Source organism: Macrobrachium nipponense, chromosome 10, assembly GCF_015104395.2.
Source record: "Macrobrachium nipponense isolate FS-2020 chromosome 10, ASM1510439v2, whole genome shotgun sequence".
Lineage (NCBI taxonomy): Eukaryota > Metazoa > Arthropoda > Malacostraca > Decapoda > Palaemonidae > Macrobrachium > Macrobrachium nipponense.
Window position 1 is genome coordinate 44,745,904 of NC_087204.1, and position 23,519 is coordinate 44,769,422.

General features: G+C 34.8%; 1 protein-coding gene across 3 annotated transcripts in view; it reads right to left on the reverse strand.

Moving 5' to 3' along the window:
• The window catches only part of LOC135223599 (dipeptidyl peptidase 4-like), a 312,810-nt gene that overhangs the window by 227,975 nt on the left and 61,316 nt on the right, over window positions 1-23,519 (reverse strand). Inside the window, exon 2 of one of the 3 annotated variants that reach the window (XM_064262158.1) lies at window positions 22,595-23,337. The exons of 1 other annotated variant lie outside the window; for it this stretch is intronic. In XM_064262158.1, the coding sequence (XP_064118228.1) occupies window positions 22,595-22,660 (66 nt within the window). In that variant the 5' untranslated portion in view covers window positions 22,661-23,337. Of the gene's footprint in view, window positions 1-22,594; window positions 23,493-23,519 lie in introns of those variants that run through there. One more of the 3 variants, XM_064262157.1, reaches the window with a different exon arrangement.

Sequence of the window (23,519 nt, forward strand, 5' to 3'; positions counted from 1 at the left end):
ATATTTTATTTAGGTGAGAAGACTTAAACGGAAAACCAAACCTCGATTGTGTAATGGGATTCGTGACACAGTGTGTGTAAGTATATATACATTAATGAACATCTTTATGCAAGTATAATACAGTACATACATTTACTTGCACGCACGCGCACACACATACTATACATACGTATATGTGTTTGTGGGTATGTTTACACTCCTAAATGTACGCAATGTGTAACGTATGTATAAAGACGTATCTCTCTCTCTCTCTCTCTCTCTCTCTCTGTGCTGAGATGAAAAAAAAATCTTATATATATATATATAATATATATATATATATATATATATATATATATATAAAGGTTTTTTTGCCACGAAGGAAAATAATGAAAAAACGAGTTAGCCGAGTAGTTTCGGTCCTATTCGGACCCTTTACAGTAAAGGGTCCGAATAGAACCGAAAGTACTCGGCTAACTCGTTTTTTCCTTTTTTTCCTTCGTGGCAAAAAAACCTTTATTTATACATAGCATCACGTTTTATATACTTCGTGATCAAGTTATTCATATATATATATATATATATATATATATATTCTATAAACAGATAGATAGATAGATAAAGCATGCATACATGAATACAAACACACACATATATATACTGATACACAGATAGATAGATAGATGGACAGATAGACGGACAGACATATAACTATACATGCATGCATAAATACAGAAATAAATGTGTATAGTTATATCTACCTATGTAACTATACACACACACACACACATATATGTGTGTGTGTGTCTGTGTGTATATAGTTATATATATCTATATATGTAAAATTTATACATATGTGTATGTGTATATTACAATAGTTCATATTCATCCCGGCAACAGTCATCAACTAATTTAATGGATAAACCCAAAAGAAACTTATTCTGTGAAAAAATACAACTGAATCTGATTTTACAAAGAGGTTTCCAAACATGTTACCACTTATCTATCACGAAACACTTACCAGGACACAAATTATGCATTTTGGAATTGATCATGTATAACAGTAACCTAATCCATTAAGATATCAAGAGATCTCTTAATTGCCAAGTAAATAAACTAAGAGTCATCCCCAAATCATAAAAAAGGCAGAGGATTGAATCCTGATCAGGGTAGTTTCACTATCAAGTATAATTCCCTGTCAGCCCAAGTAGTTCCTGAGGTAATCTCAATGCGATATCAAAATTATATTTATGGGGATTTAATATATTAGTGAATAGACACACCCACATACACAAACACACATATAAATTTATATGCAAACATCTATATATTCATGTTTACATATTTCATGAAGGGCTGCTAATTGTAAAAATAATAGTGTCAAGAAATTCATATTGAATTACTTCACAAAGAAAGTCCAGTGGTAATATTTCTATTAGTTTAATGGTTCCACGATAAATACCCGAAAAACAGTTCCAGATACTTAGCATTATTTGCATTATTCTGGCCGATTATGTTTTATAAATGACCATGAAAAACATCAGTATATAGTACTCATGAATACAGATAACATCTGCTAAGAAGGAAGGGATGAACTGTTTCCAAATTAAAAGACTGTTTTCAAGTGCATCATGGTATTACAAAATCATAGCAATAAACTAAAATAAAACCTATCATATCTCACAGTGTTAAAGACATCAAGTCAAAACAACTCATTATTGGATCGAGTCTTATAATATCATAGAAATGCATCAGTAACTCATATCCTTGGCGCCGGGTCCAAGCTCAACTCAAGTTTTTATTGAAATCTATCGATAGCTTTAAAACAAATCATTGTCTCTCCACAAAATGTCACTGAATTCAATCAATAACTTTATGGATAAAGTCTCCTTGATTGGCTTCTCTGAAGCCAAGTCCATATCAAAACCGAATACATCATTCCACAAGCCATAACTCATCCTCACAAAAAATTTGAATTCTATCAATATCTTCTTTTGATCCAGATTATCATTATTATATTATATTACATTATGCATAAGCTAAACATATTTCACGGAACAAGCCCACAGTGGCCATTGACTTGAAATTCAATCTTCCAAAGAGTATCATGTTTTCATTCGGAAGTAAGAGAAGGTAAAGGGAAATACAGAAAGAGGAGATCTCACATATTAAAAATACAAAATCAATTAATAAACTGATAAAAATGTATTAAAATGCAAGATTAATAACATTAGGATAGTAATGCACTGCATCTTCGTTTGGACTTCATAAGTTCCAATTGCACTACATCCTCAGAGAGCCTGATCGACAGTCCAACGGTGGAGTGAGGAATCAAGGACCTCTGGAACTGAGAAGTTCGACAGCGAGGCACATTTACTGCTTATTGGTGTTGCTGTTCAGCGAATCTGGTTGCTCTCGACAGGAAAAGGGGAACAGGGATCAAGTGTGAATGTGAAAGATCTCTATTAAAATACAAAGGTGAATACATTATCACCTCTTATTTGCGTTGGTAAGGGTCACTTAAAATGGAATCATATCATTCATAAAATTACATCATGCTGCAATATCCAACCAACACAAAAAGTCTCCAAACACAAGACGAACAACTTTTCTCCTCTGTAAAAATACAAATAAGAAAATCAAAAGACTTCTACTGCATTAGACAAAGTTAATTCAGAGAACGTGAAGTCATCGAATCTGCGGTAACTCGGTTAACGTAAAGAAATCGTATGAAATTATTGTATCGTGAGTCATACCTTCTTTAACAACTATGGCCTTATGATAATAACAAACCTCAAGGAAACCATATAAGTAAATGTACAACGCTGCTATTAATAATGTTACATTAGTGAAGTGGCATTTTTTACTTGAAAAACATTGAATATAAATAATGATAAAGACAAATTTTCACTATTTGTTTCATATGTTTTTCATCGAATTACAAAACAATGCCATGATATTCGTGACTATTAATAAAAAAACACACACACATATAAATATAAATATATATATATATATATATATTATATAAGATATATATATTATATATATACATCATAATACTTAAAAGATATATACAATTATTTACAGAGAAACATGCAAATTAATACACACCCTACCTACACATGCAAATGCCATAATTTCCGTAAGAGTTGTACTCCCATTGTTCGGTTCATGCATTGCTGTTTGTTTATACGGTCAATTTATGGAATGCTCCTCTCCAGACTTCCTTTTTATCTTGACTCTCATAGCCTCCCACCTTTCAGGAAACGACCCTATCACTCACATTACCTTATTGCCGGCGTTAAACATGAAGATATCATTGGTGAAGAAAGGTAAAGATACCAGGCTGCCTGTACATTCTTTGCCCCAGAAAAAAAAATCAGAAAAAGCAAGAGAATGATGCAAGCATTGAGTCGATGAGAGGGTATTTTCGTTCATTAGTGGATCTTCATCTTAAATACTCGTCCCCATTTTTTATATTTCCTTTACACTTTACCAAATCGTATTATGAAACGTATTATCAATTTAACACCAGGGTAATCCTACTAGTATTTTGGAGAGAGAGAGAGATTTCCCTAATACCTCAAAATTTCCAGAAACAATGAGTATATACCCGCAAGACACCACTTCCGCTTCGTCAGAAGTAAAAATTCTAGACTAAACATTTAAGTGCATCTTAACAAATATGAAGGGCCGTCGTGAGGGTTTTCTAGGAAATAACTTCTTTTGAAGTATATGAAGTATTTTTAATTACTTACAACCATCTCCGTCCTTAGGAATATGGCCTCCAGATTCATTCAGACTTCCTTAACTGAGAACTGTATGATGGAAGGCTGGAGGTAAATAGAGGTTTCTGGAAGATGAATCACTGGAAGGACATGAGTGAGAGAATTTCACTCAGGGCCTTCACTTCACATGCTTCAGCAGACGATACTGACGACAAAACTTGGCCTAAATATGAAAAATCCGCAGCCGGAGCATCAGGTAGAAATGTTCTGATATGCTTGTATGACCAATAGCACCATAATGATTAAAAAGATGATTCATTTATTCACTTTATATATGTGTATATATATATATATATATATATATATATATATATATATATATATATATATATACATCTGTGTGTGTGTGTGTGTGTGTGTGTGGGTGTATATATATGTATATATATGTATATAGATATATATATATATCTATATATATATATATATATATATATATATATATATATACATGTATGTGTTACAAATTGATATTTAGCTAGGGCTACCAAGGTAGCTGTATGTGGATTTCGATTCTAAATACAAAACCTGGATTCGATAGCAATATACAGTGAATGATATCAGTCAGCTCTCTCTCTCTCTCTCTCTCTCCTCTCTCTCTCTCTCTCCTCTCTCTCTCTCTCTCTCTCTTACTGAATTGATTAAGACTGTTACAATAGTTACGAACCGAAAAAGGTACAAGTTCAATTATTGGGTCTAGATAAGAGCACTTTTCAAATGCGATGCCTTTGGGTTGAAGTTATTCTGAAGGTTTGTAAATTCGATATCAATAGGTTATTTGTGGCCTAATATTTTCAAGAGTATATAAAAGCATGTCACGTATAGATGTATAGCACAGATATAAATAAATAAATAAATATATATATATATATATATATATATATATATATATATATATATATATATATATATATACCGTATACAACAGTCTTCACTACCAACTGCATAGATCAGTTACTTTCACAAAGTCCATCAGCAGCATTTAAAATGCACTGAACAAACTGCACTATTCGCCCTCGTTTTGCAATCCCGCTTTGCTCCATTTCCCTCCTCTAGCCAGAATTTCCTGTTTAAGTCTCCTCTTTCGTCTCGCGCCTATATAAATAATACAGCATTTTCACCAACATGTGACCAAACCACCAGTTCTTTCAAATAATGGACTTTTTTTTACCCTAACTTTTTCGTATCAACGAATTTCTCGCCATTTCTACTTTTTTTCACTCGTAATACATCATACAATGACTTCATTCAAAAGCCTCAGCCATTCCTTTATTTAACTGCTTGACCTCCACACTTCACTCTCATAAAAGAGTAGGCACAAAAGTCTCTCCACAAATTCAGCTTTTATTTCTGTATACCGCATATAAAATAACGTGAGATGTTCAGTGTTCCTACACCTGCTTATTGTTGGGAACGCATTGTGGATTTATTACTACAATATGAGTTTCTTCGTCGTTCTTTATTACACGCAAACAAACACACGCACACACACACATATATATAACGGAATACTCATTAATAAAGCTAAATATGTATGTATATATGTATATATATATATATATATATACACTATATTATATGTGTGTAGAATGTGTGTATGCCAGCCAGACCGAAAAAATATTTCTTCAGTTTCATAGAAATTGCCAGTAAAGACCATCATACAATTCTTTAAAAATCGTAAGGTAAAAGAGCTTCATTTGATAGCTCTAGACGGTCTTCTAACAACAAAACGAGCGAGACCGCTCTTAAGCGTTTCGAAATGCGTTGATTAAAGCAAAACCGGACAAAGACACGGCCCCTTGGGAAATCCGAACAGCGTAAATTAAAATGGGGGAATGAGAGACAGGCACGAAACCACGTTAAACTTTCGAGGTTTTTGCATGATGAGAGTGCAAATTACAACTATCGCTGTAATTGTCGTTCACATTTCACGACTGTCTTTCATATATTCCAATGGCTTTCTTTATTTTTATGGACAGATATGTAGATATACAACAGAACAGAATACTGACCTTGGGTCAAAGGCCAAACGCTGGGACGTGTGAGGTCATTGAGCGCTGACACTAAAATTGACAGTGAAAAGGTTTGAAAGGTGTAACAGAAGGAAAACCAAGCAGTTGCATTATGAAACAATTGTTAGGAGAGTGGAAAGTAAGATGATGGAAAGGGGTTATGAACGGAGGTACAGTAAAAGGAAAGTAAGGGGTTGCAGCTAGGGGCCGAAGGAACGTTGCAAAGAACCGTAAGTACAATGGTGCACTAACGGCGCTACCCTGCTTATCGTGATATCTAATACAATTCCAAAATCACAGCGAGTTTCTGCAAATGCTAAATAGAGTAAAAGTTAATAGATCAAAACCTATTCCACGTCTTAAAAGGTTATCATACCCAAATGACGCTTGCTTAACCTTACTAACTTTCTTGCATATTGGGAAAATTAATATCAGCACCTCCTTCCGTATAAAATGTTTTTTTTAACTATCAAGTTCAATTTAGCGATCAGAGAAATGAAGCACGTTGCGTCTGGTCATAGATTGGATGGGTGACCATTAAAAAAACAAGAACCTGTTGCCACACCTGTATTAAAAGGGGAAAAAAGTCAGATGCTGATGTGACAGGGCAACTTAGGAAGCCAATGATTCGCCTCATAAACGATGGAAGTTTGCAAGTCAGGGAAACTGTAGTTTGAATGAGAAATCTAAATCAATATAATGAAGAGAAAATATGTCACCAGAGATTCAATTAAAGCAAAAGAATTCGGTCATTTTTACATGAGCGTTATACTTTCTCTAATAACATCATTGCAATTTGCATTCCAAGTGGTTGTAATACGATGAACTAAAGATTCTCTTTCCCGAGTTGTTTTTCGTAACGAACAACCACAGTACTCAAACGTTTCCCTTCACTGAAATCCTCTATATCTCGAGCTTTCTAAATTTACGTAAGTATACCTTTACAACCTGGGCAACACTCCACTCGAAAATGAGTCTTTAAGCTCCATGCAAATTCGGATTACTTTCCGCGTTCATATTTTGGCATGCATAAAATACGGAATATCTGATTAAGATGCAAGAACAGTAGTAAAAATCTGAACGCACACGAATTCCTCACTTCGCCACTGAACATAACAAAATCATCACAAAAATAATCTGAAATCACACACAAATAATTCGTATTGATTAGAGAACAGCTCTAAAGAATCTATTGGTTAACTAGTCTTCAACATCCAACGGTATTACTCGTGTCAAAGCTGGAAGTGACTGCAAAATACATTAGGGCGCCTCAGTGGCGTGGTTGGTTTGGTGTTTGCTTCTCACCTCGGTGGTCGCGGGTTCCATTCTCGGCCATTCCATTGAGGAGTGAGAGATGTGTATTTCTGGCGATAGAAGTTCACTCTCGACGTGGTTCGGAAGTCACGTAAAGCCGTTGGTCCCGTTGCTGAATAACCACTGGTTCCATGTAACGTAGAAACACCATACAAACAAAACAAAACAAAACAAAAATGCATTAGGGCTCGTGACAGAAATCAAAATATACTCTCATGGGACAATGCCGACAAACACACACAAACACACACACACACACACACACACATATATATATATATATATATGTATATATATATATATTATATATATATATATATATATATATATACCTTAGTAAAACTACATATCCACAGGGACAGTGTCAGGAGTTGGGGGCCGGGGTGAACAAACTCAATACAACAATAGTTGAGGTTTCCGAGATGGGCGAAAACACCTATCTGCCACGAAAAATAATTTCTTCCATTCAGTTATAAAATACCAGGAACACAACAGCTGTGTGAACGTACACAAAGTTCCTGAAACCATGCCCATCCAGGTATGTTTCCGACACGAGAAATGATATATTCTGCGTCCGCACTGAGGAGGAAAATCACAATGCCAAAACCCTTGAGCACCGCCGCGGAAAATTTCTATATTAAACCAAGGAAGATCTCGACCTTGCAGAATTTTGTTTCTTGTGCACTGAACTGACGATAAGTGAAGAGAAAAGGCGAACCACAATGTTCATACGTAAACAAGTTCAACTATTCAGTAGGTAAGCAACGAAATGCTTTAAAAAAAAAAGGGGGATTTCGACTGATGATGCTATTACGAAACATATTCTTGTAAACTTAAATCATTTAGTGATATAACTAAAGCAAGGAAAGTGAAACCAATAACGCTAATAATTATAACAGCACCGGTGGTGGTGGTGGTGAGCAAGCAACTTTCCATTAGTTATATTCTCATTTCTTATATTTTATAGCCACGTTGTGATACTTCTGCAAGTTATATTCTTCCATCAGATTTGCACCATCATTCGAAGTCATTGTCAAAATTGCATATTAAGCATTAAATAATATTAAGACATCCCTAAGCAATGTCACCATTTTATTCCCTTACCAGTTACTCTTTCCACAACATCGAAAGTGTAAAACGTTCGGAAAATAAAAGTAAAACTAAAACGCCATGAGAGATTTACTGTAGAGTTTTTACAAAATAATAAATCAGATTGATCGTGTCTCGCAAAGAGTGAGAAAATGCTCCTTTCCTCAACGATTGACACATAGTAATTTTGTGAGTAACTGCCTGCTACAAGCAAGTGAAATCCTGCTACAAGTACAATCCAATTCTGAACCACTCAACAGTAACCAATGTGCACCCCAATGACAAATTTCTCGAAGGAAATACTTTACTAGCGAAAACTGATATCATAAGTCATGTCAAGACACTAACGGTTTTTCATCAGGGACGCAAAAAATTACTGATAATTTCATGGAACTCAGGGTCGTTTGATATGGCCATCATTTATTCCTTTTAGTTCGCAAACTGCTTTGTAAGGTTGAAGTTAAAACTAACTCTCTCTCTCTCTCTCTCTCTCTCTCTCTCCTTCCATGTGATCCGTCGCCCTAAGTGGAAGTTTTCAAAATCCTTAACGATGATCACCTACTCGAAACGAAGCCAATTATAATGTCTGGCAAAAAAATCAATAGAGTATCGTTAACTACACTCCTACATCCTTTCCTCATGGGAGCTCAAAGAAGAAAACCCAGTAAATCTTTATTTCAACACCACGTATGTTGCAATCTGTTCCTCATTAATCATTGCAGCGACTTGCAATTTCCAATCTTGATCACAGGTTCCTCAAACAAACGCTTGAAAACTTATCGGATGTTTAGCAAATGTTGCTCATAAAATGGAGAACGTCAATATGCGTAAGTGTAAATTTTTATTATTATTATTATTATTATTATTATTATTATTATTATTATTATTATTATTATTATTATTTTGTTAAAGAGATAGGCAGAAAGAACATCTATTTCTCAGTCTTCTCAACTTCTATCCTAAAATGTTCCTTTATACCAAATACTCTGTATTCATTTAACGCCCTGAAAATTCACTTTACTGGAGAAAATTGCACTGAGTATTTTTAGTTGAATTCTATCCAGAATAATTATTATTCAAACTTGCAACCTCTTGGGGAATGAAAGTTTCATTAATAGATGGATACTTAGTCCCTTTGTACTTTAATCACAGTGTACAAGTAGACCCAAGCATCAAGGTTACAAACAGGAACGTTATCTTTTGTTAAGGAGTCTGCAATTAAAATCGCATCAATCACAGCACTACGAATGACTTGAGAAAATTCTAATTATTAAACTGCCTCTTTACGTTAGAGGGGAAACGATTCTGCGGGAAAAAGTACTGGTAAATATGTCAATGGGTACAGATTGCAGAAGGAGAATGGGATTATGGAGTCACCTCTGAATTCGGACAAATGCTAATTCCAACTAAAAAGCAGGTCAACAGATGTTAATTGCCTTCGGTTATCGATAACCTGCATAAGCATCATTTAGGTGTCCCGCTTATCAGGATTCCCTTTTCTGTTTATTTTAAATGTAATAAGGTTCTGCTTACAAATCCACTGGATTTTAAGTAAAATCCGTTATGTGGACTCAAGTTCATATGATAAAGGAAGATTTATTCCTTCTTTTCTTTAATTGTGCAAATAACCTAAAAAATGTGATAAATGTTATATTTTTTCCCCACAACGTATTTTCCTAAAACCTCGAAAAATAATATACCAGGAATAACAGGGGTGTACAGAAAAATATTTTTCTCACTTCATTGTACAATGGAAGTGTCAAGTGTTCAATGCAAATACACAGTAACTATACTGAGATAAATTTACCTCCAGGTCTGTCAGTTTGTCGATAATTATGTTTAAAAACTCGAGGGTAAATCGCTAATAACTTATCAAGGCAATATGTCGCGAGCCATAGAGCACTGTTTTCTTTAAATGATAACTAAGTATTCAATGAGCTTATGTATATATATACGATATATATATATTATTATTATTATTATTATTAAAGAACCTCCGCTGGAGACAGACCTGCTGATGATCTGGACGAAGTATCTTACGAAAGGACTATTTGCTGTTGTCCTTGGACCGGTCATAATATTTTCGGTAATCCCATCGACCTCCTGATATTGATTTTTAAGTAACAATGTGAGAAGACTGCCTGTGAGCAAAGAATCAGTATACATGACGTACGTTGGGTCAGGAACAGGCTCAGGATCTGGTATGAGGCAAGATCAGGCAATTGCCTATTGCGAGAATGTGTTTTTAATCTTACACTTACACCAGGATTTTCCAGATATTCTCTGAGACGGTTGGCCAGATATTGATGAGTAACGCGTTTGATTTTGGTTGTGGTCCTGACTTTTATGTTATGGTGAAAAGACCAGACATGTCCGAATTATAAATCAATGGGATTTTCATGGCGAAGGAAATTGCTTTATTAGGGCGTAGCCAATACAGGGTTCCTTTCAGTTTATACTCTATAAAGCAAGTAGAAGCCCGGCTTAGCCTGAAAAAAAAATCTCTAATATTTATAGCAGAAACATCTGAAAACGAGGAAACTATAATGGGTAGAAGCCAAAATATGAGAACGTGAGGATGGATTAAACATCTGAAATATAGAAAAGACTACTGGTTGAAAATGTGTTTAAAGAGGGGAGATGAAAAAGTTTATCTAAATGCAAATCCAAATATTTCCTGAAATGAATGAATGAAGGTTAATTCGAGCTATGGGACTTAGTATCTAACGAGTCTGGAGCTATTTATAAAAGGTATGACTCTCGCAGTGATCTCCATTCAAAATGGATTAAACATAAACTACATTATGTGAAGAATAAGAATTGTATTTACACTTGAGCATGCTTACCATACAAAAAACATCGACTTTTGAAACTTAAACTTTAAGTCAGCATCAGTACTTGGATTGTTATTACCTTACAAAGGCTGATGATAACTGGTGCATCAATAATTACTTGAAATCACTTTATTTTCGCACATTCCCAAAACTACAAAGTTTATTATTAAATCCAATAACCCTCTCCTCGTCGGACAAATAAAATATCGAAAGCAGTTCATGCATGCATTTCCCTCAGTGGTTTATGGCAACTCTGTAATCTGTCTCTATCCGTTTGAACAGACTGTTAGCCTTGGGACACTTCATTATGCAACGAAAGAATAACAAGTTATCATCCATCTCGGCTTAATTCGTGTAACACAAATTAAATTTGATCTCTCTACAAAAGTGTGATACGTATTCGAGAGTGATTTCATTTGGGAATCGGGAGGGGACCCTGCGATTTTTAAAAACGTGGAATTTCTCAAATATCTTTTAGAAAGGACATAGAAAATTGCGAATTCAAGCGTCAGGATTCTGAAGATACACAGTTTAATAAGAGGATAGCAAGCAAAATCCCAATAAGGCTCTGAAACAAGCAAAGGTACGAACTGTTCTTGTTCACCCCTCCGTAATTTTAAGGTCACATACCCTATGCCTGACCCCGATGGAGTGCCGTGAGGCACCCTGGTCTCTACCCTCCAGAACGTTCTTCCTGCGTTCAATGAAATTACGGCCACAAAATCAGTGCCAATTGAATAAAATGGGGATTCATGTTCACCTGCCACAAGAGCTCGTACATTCAGCGAATGGCAGCTGGGTGGCGGTTTTTTTCTTTCAACTTAAAAACCCTCAAAATTTTGAAATAATATGAATACTGACTGAACTAATTCGAATTAACTTGAAGTTTCTGTTCTTACAAAACTGTATAACGCATTACTCGAAATATTAAAAGCGCATGTCCAACTCTTATAAATTATAAGGTACTTTTCACTTGACTGCGCTATCGAATTATGACGAGCATTTTTCACGAAAAAAATAATTTCTATGAAGGAAGCATACAAAAGACTAAACATTACAAATATTAGATTCTACTGCCGTAGGCTTGGAAGAATCGTGTACCTTTTCTAAGATGATTAGTAAAATTTCATTTGCCAAGATACTGTCTCAAACGCGATGAAAATTTCCATAACAATATTTAAAACGATTACCCTCAACAATACTACGAGTCATCCGAAAAAAAAAAACGCAATCCAGTACAAAACGAAATGTTTTGAAGACATCTAATGCTAAGCACTCGCGATACTGATAAACCAGCTTCCCCGGGCCTTTCTAACCTCGAATTGCGTACCTGATCAAATGATAATGAACGGATAAAAGAAATCTTATATTGCCTACCAGTGTTTAAAATCTATCACTCTGAACCATCTATCAAGTCCTCGGGAACCAATTAAGAGGAGTTATTACAAATTAAAATGCAATTGTCCTTCCCCGACAAGTTGCCCTCAAAGTCGCTACAAAACAATATTTGAAAAAAGTTCTTCAAGAAGCTGGCAGTGAAAAGTGAACAAACTAAAAAAATAATACTAGACGTTATTCTGACGGTGGAATTTCCCCAAAAAAGTGGTGGTGAAAATTAACAACAGTTTGCGTTGTCTTAGACTAAACCCCGAGTAATTTTAGAAAAAAAAAATAAAATAAAAAAAAAGGGGGGGGAAGGAGTAAAAAACGCGCCAAAGTTTCTTCGGCGTAATTAAGTACTCTGTACAGTGTATAATGCTGTTTGAAACTCTCGGTTGTGGCCCATGAAATTTTCAGCCACGGCCAGAAGGTGGCTTGTGTGGTTGGCACTTATAGCTATGCCAGATGCACGATCATGGCTATATTTAACCTTAGATAAAATAAAAACTACCGAAGCTAGAGGGCTGCAATTTAGTATGTTTGATGATTGGAGGTTGCAGAGTGAATGATCAACATACCAATTTGTATCCTTCTGGCCTCAGTAGTTTCTAAGGTCTGTTTGCGACCAGAAAAAGAGTGAACGGACAGACAAATAGCCATCTTAATAGTTTTCTTTTTACGGAAAACTAAGACTATTATAACTGGGAAAAAAATAATGGAAACCTGACAGAGGTCATTTGTGTAGGGACAAAATGAAGGAGAGAGGACAATGAAACACTCAGGAGTTTTCACCAAAGGAATCGCAGAAAACAAGCTCTGAAGTAAAAGGTAAAAGGACGAAAAGGCCAACGAAATTCTCAATATTAGAATTGCTTATCGACACATATGTATGTGGCAGCTGAACGGGACGTTGTTACACACCTGCATGAAATGCTGTATAATGACTCACATTAGACATCTAAACCTTTTTTAACTTTCAGCTATTTACCATAATTTACCCGTAATGGCCCATTTTAACATACAAAATTTCTTTCAGTTTCATGTATAAAAATATCTCCCGCCAAATCAGTGTTTTTCTTGAACTAAACACGAAGGAATGATACTATAAGAATATACTCTAATAATGGTCGATGACAAGTAGTTGCTTGCAACCGGCAATTTATATACAGATACATTTTTTTAAGGAAAATCATACACACACAACAACAACAAAAAAACATTCTTTCGAAATCACCTTACGTTCTAACAGAGCTGATTTTTTATATATTGTTTGTATACTGCTCGAATTCGCTCAGGACATACGATCTCATTTTTGTTGGGTTACGCTACATTTTATAAGATTATGCCTCACTTCTCTATGACCCACGACACCTGACAAAGTATGTGCAAAAGCATTTTTTCCAAATTTGATCCAATAGTAAATCTAGACACCATTTATCGAAAACATCTAACTACCTGAAGGTAAGGGTAACTTGAATACACCCAAGCCACTTCGCTAATTATATCAGTTGGTTCTGAAATGTGTTAAGTATGGAGAATGATTGATTGGTGAAGAGTGTACGATTCGGAAGTGCCGGGAGGCAGGAGAAAAGGATGGCACAGAAAGAACAGGAGAGACGAAGAGGTATTTAAATGAACGAACCTTAATACCCTATAGAAGAACGAGAGTGCATACAAGGTATAGGCGAATAGCGCACTGAGCCTAATGTTTTTTTTTTTTGTACATGAGGTTTATCTAAAACTCGGCTGTTAGGGTATGAATATGGCAGTAACCACTGTCTTGCCTTTAGTCTGAGGCACCTTTGTTAAAAGAAGCTACTTAATGATGTAGAAAATACACTATGTATGTGTATATATGTACATATATATGTGTGCATTCATATATACACATACTATATATATATGTGTGTATATATATATTATATATATATATATATATACATACATATATAATGTATATTTATATGTATATTATATAAATATGTATATATTTATATATACCTATATATATTATATAAATATTTACATATATACATTAGAAAAGTGGCATAATTGAACTCTAAGATTTTAAAGCAGCCTTTCATCTAGAAGAACTCGACTAGGCCTATCATATTTATCCATGACATAGTATGTGAATAAATATCCATCAGTTTATATCAGTGATACACATGAATTTTAAAAGCTTCCACAAGCGCAACCCATTCCCGTTGTATACTGTATATATTTAATCTCCGGTTAATTAAAAAATTACAATGGCTATAAACAGGGTACCGCCAATTCTGCCATTCCCATAATGATACGCAGCGATTCCCAGAGTACAAATTAAAGCAATTAAAATTCATGATCCTACGCATCCAATAGCAATCCAAATTGGAAATGAATTAAATACCATATGAAAATTGGAAGGAGTAATGATCCGCTGAATCCTTTCCCACTGGGGGTCATAATAGGTTAAAACGTGAACAGAATAGTGAATTATTTTTGTCAAAAGATAACCAGAGAAGGGTAAAAGGGAATCATTCTGGTTCGGTTACTCTGGACAAATTAAACTAGTTAAAAGATTATTTTGCTGCACTTTTAAGCGCAGTGAAGTTATTTGTGTGTTAACTTTAATTTAAAAGCATTCCAGATACTCAACCGTTAGCCAAGATACCAAATGATTTTGGAGGAATATGAACAATATGATTCAAAATAAGTGGTCTACGAGAAATCTCTGTATGCATATGTCGAACACCACAATAGTACCTGAGCCTTTTAAAAAGAAAAAAACAGCAACAACCTATTTTTTGTTTGTCTGTATGGTGTTTTTACGTTGCATGGAACCAGAGGTTATTCAGCAATGGGCCCAACGGCTTTACGTGACTTCCAAACCACGTCGAGACTGAACTTCAATCACCAGAAATACACATCTCTAACCCCTCAGTTGAATACCCGAGAATCGAACTCGCGGCCACCGAGGTGGTAGGCCAAGACCATACCAATCACGCCACTGAGGCGCTATTTTTTGTGAATAATAACTACTACGAACAACCATATTTCAATAAAATATGACTGACTGTATAATAAGGCAATCTAGCAATTTTATCAAAGTAAGAAAATATGTAACTTTCGTCGCTGTGAAGTTTTCAACATACAATTGTTAAACGAGCTGCTCTCTGAGTAAGAGTCCAGCACGCCTTACAAATCTCGGCTGATCCAACACCAGCATAGTACAGAAATGCAAACCACAAAAAACATGACATCGTTCCCAAAGACTTCTCACTTTGCGGAGAAGAAATTAACATGATAGGGAAAGTTAATGACACCTGAGAAGAGGAAGCTGAGAACCGAAGGTCCCATGGAAACGCTGCAGATATATGAATATCGACATCAGGAACTACTTAAGGTTACAACATATAATCGAGGTTATTATATAGACACATTTAGGTTAAAATACGAATTCCTAACACCTCAGTCACGTAGGCTGTGGCTAACTTTCGTCCATGGTCACACGGATGGCATTGGCAAAAAATAAGTTACTCTCATTGTCACGTAAAACCTAAAAGGCTGTGAGAGATGTACACTAATTATGGCCAAAAAGCTTATAGCTTCTACAGTTCTGAAGGTCTGGTTTCTCTCCTAATTTTACCACGAGAGAGAGAGAGAGAGAGAGAGAGAGAGAGAGAGAGAGAGAGAGAGAGAGAGAGAGAGAGAGAGATAACAAAATAAAACTTTTGAATAGTAGCTACGGAAAAAAAGCGAAGTCATTTCCTTGTCTGCTAGCCACATTCTTTATCAGACCATAAACTTTACAAAAATAAACAGTTTTTATACACAATACGACATCTATTATAGAATTTAAAAAACCAACACGTCTAAACCCAAAAGAAAGTTATCCGTCTTCAATAACAAAAAAAGAACAAGCTAAAACAAATAGAAATAAACATACTGAACAAAAAAACGAAGACTTTCTGATGACACTTCTGTAAAGCTGATCTCTGACAGGAAACCGGGTGTGGTAAAATAAAAGGTCGAAGTTGGTGCAGCATCATTTTCTTAAAATAAGAAAACAGATCTGGCCAGGGGACGAAAATCGAATGTTAACACTGTCAGGAAAAGGATCGATTCAACAGAGGCGAGAACATGATTATCTTAAAAGGCAAAATATAACGAGCGAATACAAACATACTGTTCGCGAGGAACCATTTTCATACCATATCTATATTTACGAAGCCTCATGTATGAAGACTCAAAATATTTACCATTTCATTTATACTTGACTTAGCAGGAGTCGTAAATTCATTATGATCTGTATGATATTCCTGTGCTAATGATTGGGAATTTCTATTGTAATGTCTTTTACAAAACTTAATTATGCAAACACCTTTTGAAATATTGCAAATGCATGTTAGTTTGCATGTATATGTATGTGAGTGTGTATAATATATTTATAATTTTTTGGAGGAGTGCGCGTGTAGGTGACTACATGTATAACAGCACATACGTAATAATGTGCATATCAAACCGTATAAATACCAATATATTAAGTGAATATAACACATAAACACAGGAGTGCGTACGTATTCACTTACAATGAAAAAGATTGTTAGAAAATATTATAGTGTACCGTTACACAACAATTATTCCCATCAAGATACAATTCTTATTGAAAAAAATATCATATACTGCATTATTCGAGTCTGAAAAACGAGAATGGCCTCCCAGCCCAACTCCCCTTAGGGAAAAAAAAAAAAAAAAAAAAAAAAAAAAAAAAAAAAAAAAAAAAAAAAAAAAAAAAAAGTTCACCAAAATCCATCCAAGCGCCGAGCATGAAGTAACCACACCGTAGCCCTCGTTCAAGGTAACTGTACCAGCCCAAAGGTGAGAGTAGGAAAACGGAGGATTGCTCTCAAGGTGGGACGTACAGTAAAATTCCCAGCTCAACAAAAAAGAACTTTCCTGTTTCCTGTACCTAACCCGCGGCAAGTATCTTCTTTATGAGAGCGGGCTTTCCCGAAGTTCCTCCCTGTACTGGTGGTTATAATAAGAAATGACGTGTGCCTGAGCAAGTCTGTAATTTCTAATACGGACGTCTATAGTAACAAATAATGTGTTTGTTTGTAATGCCTGATAAGATTTAACTTGAGATTTCTAAAATAGGATTGCGTAATAAATGTAGCGTGCGTCTTTGTTAGTAATTTCTAATCATTTTGTGGTTTTTTACATTCTTAAGCTAAACCAACAGACAAGAGACTGGTGTTCATAGAAGGTACTAGTGCGTATGAGCGTCGGAGTCAACAGATGTTGAACTAGCGTGTACAATTTCTAATAAACCTGTGGTCGATTGATTTGATTTATGAATGCTAGTTCTGAAAACCTGGAACTGGGCGCCATAGGATAATCACTTACACCTTCAGTAAAATACAAGCGTTAAGCTAAGAGATTACCCCTACACTTGTAGAGACTGTTCGTATTAAAAAAAAAAAAAAAAAATTAAAGTGGCAAATTCAAAATAATTGTGCTTGTAGATGATGAATTAACTGAATTGTAAATAAATCAATGTACCTACAGATAAACTACGAGAAGACAATCCAGATTATTTCTAACACCTGAAAGTTTTTTAATGACAAAATTCGCATACGTTATGCTGCCAAATTAATACTAATGTTACTTTAAAGTACACACTCAGGTTGAACCAAAAATCCCCACAAGCCATTTAGCCGTTATCCCGTTAAGTATCCGAAGGAAACGAAACAAAACGAAATGGCCTTCACCGTGTAATCACAGGTAATTTGCTTCTTCCTCAAAAACGTCACCTTTAAAACACCCCTGTGAACGTTACTAGGGAGTGCTTCTGTAAATAGAAGCATTTCAATGCACCATAACCTTGAAAATGTAGTTATTCCTACACATAAACCTCATCGGTTTAAAATAAGAGAAAAACGCTTTGAGCTTTGATCTTGTTGTGAAATGTGCTATTTTTTCCTGTTAACGTTTGTATCTAGCCCCTCCCACTTCATGAGAAATTCATCCAGTGTCTGGTGCCTGGGTCCCTGTCCAATATAACCTTGTATATAAAATAACCTATTTGGTTGCGCAATTACATAATTCGATTCTTTTTGCGTGTGTTTTCTGGATTATACGACTAATATTCATGATCTCTCACTCTTCAAATGAGGTTTTGTGGCCATTCACCCATGGCACTATCTAACATTTTATCAGTGCCACGGAAGGCTAAATGTAAAGTGAGGCACAATATCCTGGAATGAAAAACTGCACACACACATACATATATATCGTTATATACATATTTATATATATACTATGTATATACTTATTTATAATATACATGTGTGTGTTATAATATATACACATTTATATATATATATATATATACAAATATATATATATATATATATATATATATATATATATATATATATATATATATATATATATATATATAACTTTCATTAGATTATTGAAAGTACCGAGTTTTATTCCAGAACATTCCTACTCGTAGTTTTATATCTTTCTTTGATTTAATTCTCTGTGTGTCATATATATATATATATATATATATATATATATATATATATATATATCTTTCATTAGATTATCGAAAGTATCGAGTTTATTCCAGAACATTCCTACTCTTAGCTTTATATAAACTGGAACATTCCTACTCTTAGTTTTATATATGTACTTTGATTTAAATTCTCTGTGTTCATAAATATGATGCTGTCAAACAGTTCTTCAAAAACTTCATATATTTCTCGACATTCCCATATCAAATTACATTCAGCTATTTATTTTACTATTTTTGTTTTCTTTTTATTTATTCATATATTTTTTCGCAGTATATTTTACTGTCCGCATAACCCTCGGTAGAACACTTGCCGATATCCGATTGGAAGACATAATCAGATAGACAGGGGATGAGCGAAATTCATCTCTACCTTTCATCTGGCAAAGGGGAACACCAAGGAACAATGAATTTGGGTCCCTTTGCATATTGGTATTGTTTACAGTAAACAATGAAGCTTCAGATTATCCGTCGAAAGGCCGCAACAGAGAGAAGGCTTTATGAAAGAGAGACCACGAACCCACTATTTATCGCATACCCCTGATTCAGGCAGTGATTTTTTCACTCTTTCTATCGGCGTCCTTTTTTGTGAACTTATTTATTCTAATTTGTTGGTTTCCCATGTGCTCTTGTTTTGACAGCCAAGCAAAATTGTATCTCGGTGATTCTCGGTGATAGGCGCCATAAAGAATTGCATTTATGTTTTTTCTATCTAATATATTCATCAACGAAATTAATGTAATTATCATATTATAATATATTCTCACTGACAACAGTACCATGGCATGTTCTACGCGAATCATATCTTTACGCGTCAAACACAATCATTTCATTTGCCCTCAACATGTCAACCTTAACATCGTGCGATATTTTCCACATGCAAAGGGCTTTATAATTATAATAATCATGATTATGAAATATGTGTTATGCTCACGCAGGTATTCTGCTAATATTATGCTTTTCGTTGTACTATTTATAATAAAATTACTTATTTACTGAAAATACGCATGATATCTTTAAGTTTATGAACTATTATTCAATAAATTATTCAATAAAATTCGTATTAAAATTCATTTGTGTATACATGTGTGTGTGCGCTTGGGAAAAATGAAATATCACAAGGTCAACCGGGTAAAATGTTCCTAAACAAGCAATCTGCAAGTATGTGAAGACAAGTAAAAATGATCGCCGACACTGAAGGTGCAACCTTAATGAAGTGTTATTAATTCCGTGGAAAATAATCAGTTCGCATTATTCATAAATCAATTGTGCTGTAAACAAAAACGGTTAACTAAACAAATAATGCACAAAACACACACACTATAGAGAGATTGCCCTACGGGTGTAACGCTTGAAATAAATAAGTTTGCGCTGTGGAAACACTGATAACCCCACCTCCAATCCCAAATAAAAATAAAACCCCTAAAATAAAATCAATGGCACAATGAATTTTACTAAAGTGCCTCGCCAACCTGGACAGAGTGACACACGATATTTTTTTTTTAATTTTAAGCTTTGGGAAACATTTATGTTAGGTAATGAAATAACCAAAATCAAATCATACAAAAACGAAGAGGCTCTGTCGCATGTCACATATGGGACTTCCTACCAGCAGACACTAGCTTGGCAGATTGATGATAGTTTCCGTTTCATCGACATAAATGTTCGCCCTTTCTGAATAATAATTCATACAGCTGCAGATCATTTGTTATTTATTCCATCAGATTTAACGCAACATGTATCTATACACTTTGTCACAAAGCCACTTACGAAATTAGTGCAGACACGTGGTCGCTCTAATCAGGGATATTCCCTTATTCTCTTACAGGCTGCGTAACCTAAAGGGAGATATAGAATGACAGCAGCAGCAGTAACGGAGCGATCTCCATCACGAACATGTGCCCGGATGTGCAGCATGAAGCCAACTCCTAAAACGCGTCATGGGATATGAGAAATCAGCCAACCGGAGAGAGGGACGAGGCTTTAACGCCATTTCCAATGTACAATATCTAAGAGTTTTGACATTTACAGCTTCAGAGCTGTGAACTTTAGTCAGCTATGGGAGAATGGAAGCTTCCATAACATACTCCCCTATGGCTCTAACTCCCTTCAACCCATTTTTACAAATGTAGCTGTGCTAGTTGTTTGAAATAAATGTAGCGCGTGTTAAATACACACACACACACACACAGAGAGAGAGAGAGAGAGAGAGAGAGAGAGAGAGAGAGAGAGAGAGAGAGAGAGAGAGAGAGAGAGGGATAAATACGAATGTTAAAATGGAGGTACTTAAAAGTGACGGCGACAACAACAGACACCAAAGCTTTCGTAGGAAAACAAGTACTTATTATTTAATTAACATCATACGACAGTACGTAAACGTTTGACCTACTGCCTTACAGGAAAATCGTCCTGGCATTTACACTTTACCTAAATTTTGCTTCAATATACCTACCTCTGAAACTATGTTATGGGAAAAATATTCGTGGGAAATTTACGCACATCATGATTTTAATTTTACCCAGTGGTACATTACATTAAATACATACTGAGTTGTTAAATGCATGATGGATGATATATTCGAAATTAAAAACAGTATTAAATACCACAAAAGAAGACCTAATTGTTGCAGATAACCGTTGACTTAGAGTAAGCGCTTACGTATTATCTGTATATGTAAATATATTATAATATATATATATATATATATATATATATAATATATATATATATATTATATATATTTTATATAAATATATATATAATGACCGGCGGCCAGACAGCTACACATTCCAACAGGGGTTCCAGCAAGACAACAGCTCACATGATCAGTTTATTTAGACGTTTCGTGCCCGAAGACGTTGGCACATCATCAGTCTGGAATTAAAATGTTATTTCTTTTTTTAAATGTCTCAATAAACTATTCATGTGAGCTGTTGTCTTGCTGGAACCCCTGTTCGATATATATATATATATATATATATATATATATATATATATATTATATATATATATATATATATATATATATATATATATACATATATATATATATAATATATATATGTGTGTGTGTGTGTGTATATATACATATATATATAATGACGGCGGGCAGACAGCTACACATTCCAACAGGGGTTCCAGCAAGACAACAGCTCACATGATCAGTTTATTGAGACGTTTCGTGCCCGAAGACGCTGGCACATCATCAGTCTGGAATTAAAATGTTATTTCTTTTTTTAAATGTCTCAATAAACTATTCATGTTAGCTGTTTGTCTTGCTGGAACCCCTGTTCGAATAATATATATATATATATATATATAGATATAAATATATATATATATATATATATACATATATATAATATATGTATATATATATATATATATATATATATATATATATAATATATATATATATATATATATATATATAGTATATAATAGATATTATATATATATATATATATATAATATATACATATATTCGAACATACTAATATATAATATATAATTCAGCAGTCTCTGGACACAAAATGAGGTTTTATTGAGGGCGTAAAAAAAATCCAACAGAGAAGTTCTTCAAATCTGTGAATAACGACAGCAGAGCAAAACCGACGCTTCCAAAAGACTTACCTTTTTATTCAAGTGGTAGAGATAAGGGTCGTCTTCCTGTGCAACAGGTGAATACCGGTGGGACATGATGGCACTGGCACTGTGTCACTCGCTACACTGACTACCTCTTTCGCTCTCTCTATCTCTAAGAGAAGAGGGCCCAACAATAAAAACACAAATGACAGTAGGATGCGCAGATGATCTCTTCACTTAATAGGTTATTCCGCTTTGCGGGTCATCAATAAGTGGGTCAAGGTTTATTCTTGTTTTGTTTGTTAAAACTTTTGAGATCTTTTTGAAAACAAGTGATTACAGGTTTCATCAATTTCTATCTCAAATTTAGCGACAACTTTCGTTACACATTTCCATATCATGTTAACTACTAATATATTATTCTCCCTCTATGTATACAACCGATTTCTGAGATAAAACTTCAAAATAATCCTGAGTCTGCACAAATTGCGATAATACTCAAATGCCCTTTCTCGCGAGGAGAGGCCGTCAGACACTTTGATCAGTTCGAACGGCACAAGCGACTGCCGCCCAATGAATCCCTCAAAGTCTCGGAAACCTGAAGACACGGGAAGCAAATGGGAAACACGTTATCTGGTTAGCGGCTTCTGGCGCAATCAGGAGACTCTCATGGACAGCTCACGCACGACGTATTTATCCTTGGCGGTTATTCTGTCAATGAAAACCTCTCCTTGCGCGTTTGTAAGTGTCAACTGGGGATGGGATCTATGTACACAATCGCCTTTTGACGTCTGAAACGATGACACGATTATGTAGCATGCATTCTAGCGTGCGTGCTATTTATTTACACAGTTAACACCATAGACATACAACAGGTTCAATTTTTTCACTGTAATGCAGTTAGAGTCTGTTTCTGCAAACTGTTAGTTCAGCATGCACCTTACGTCACACAATGGGTTTTACAAGACTAGAA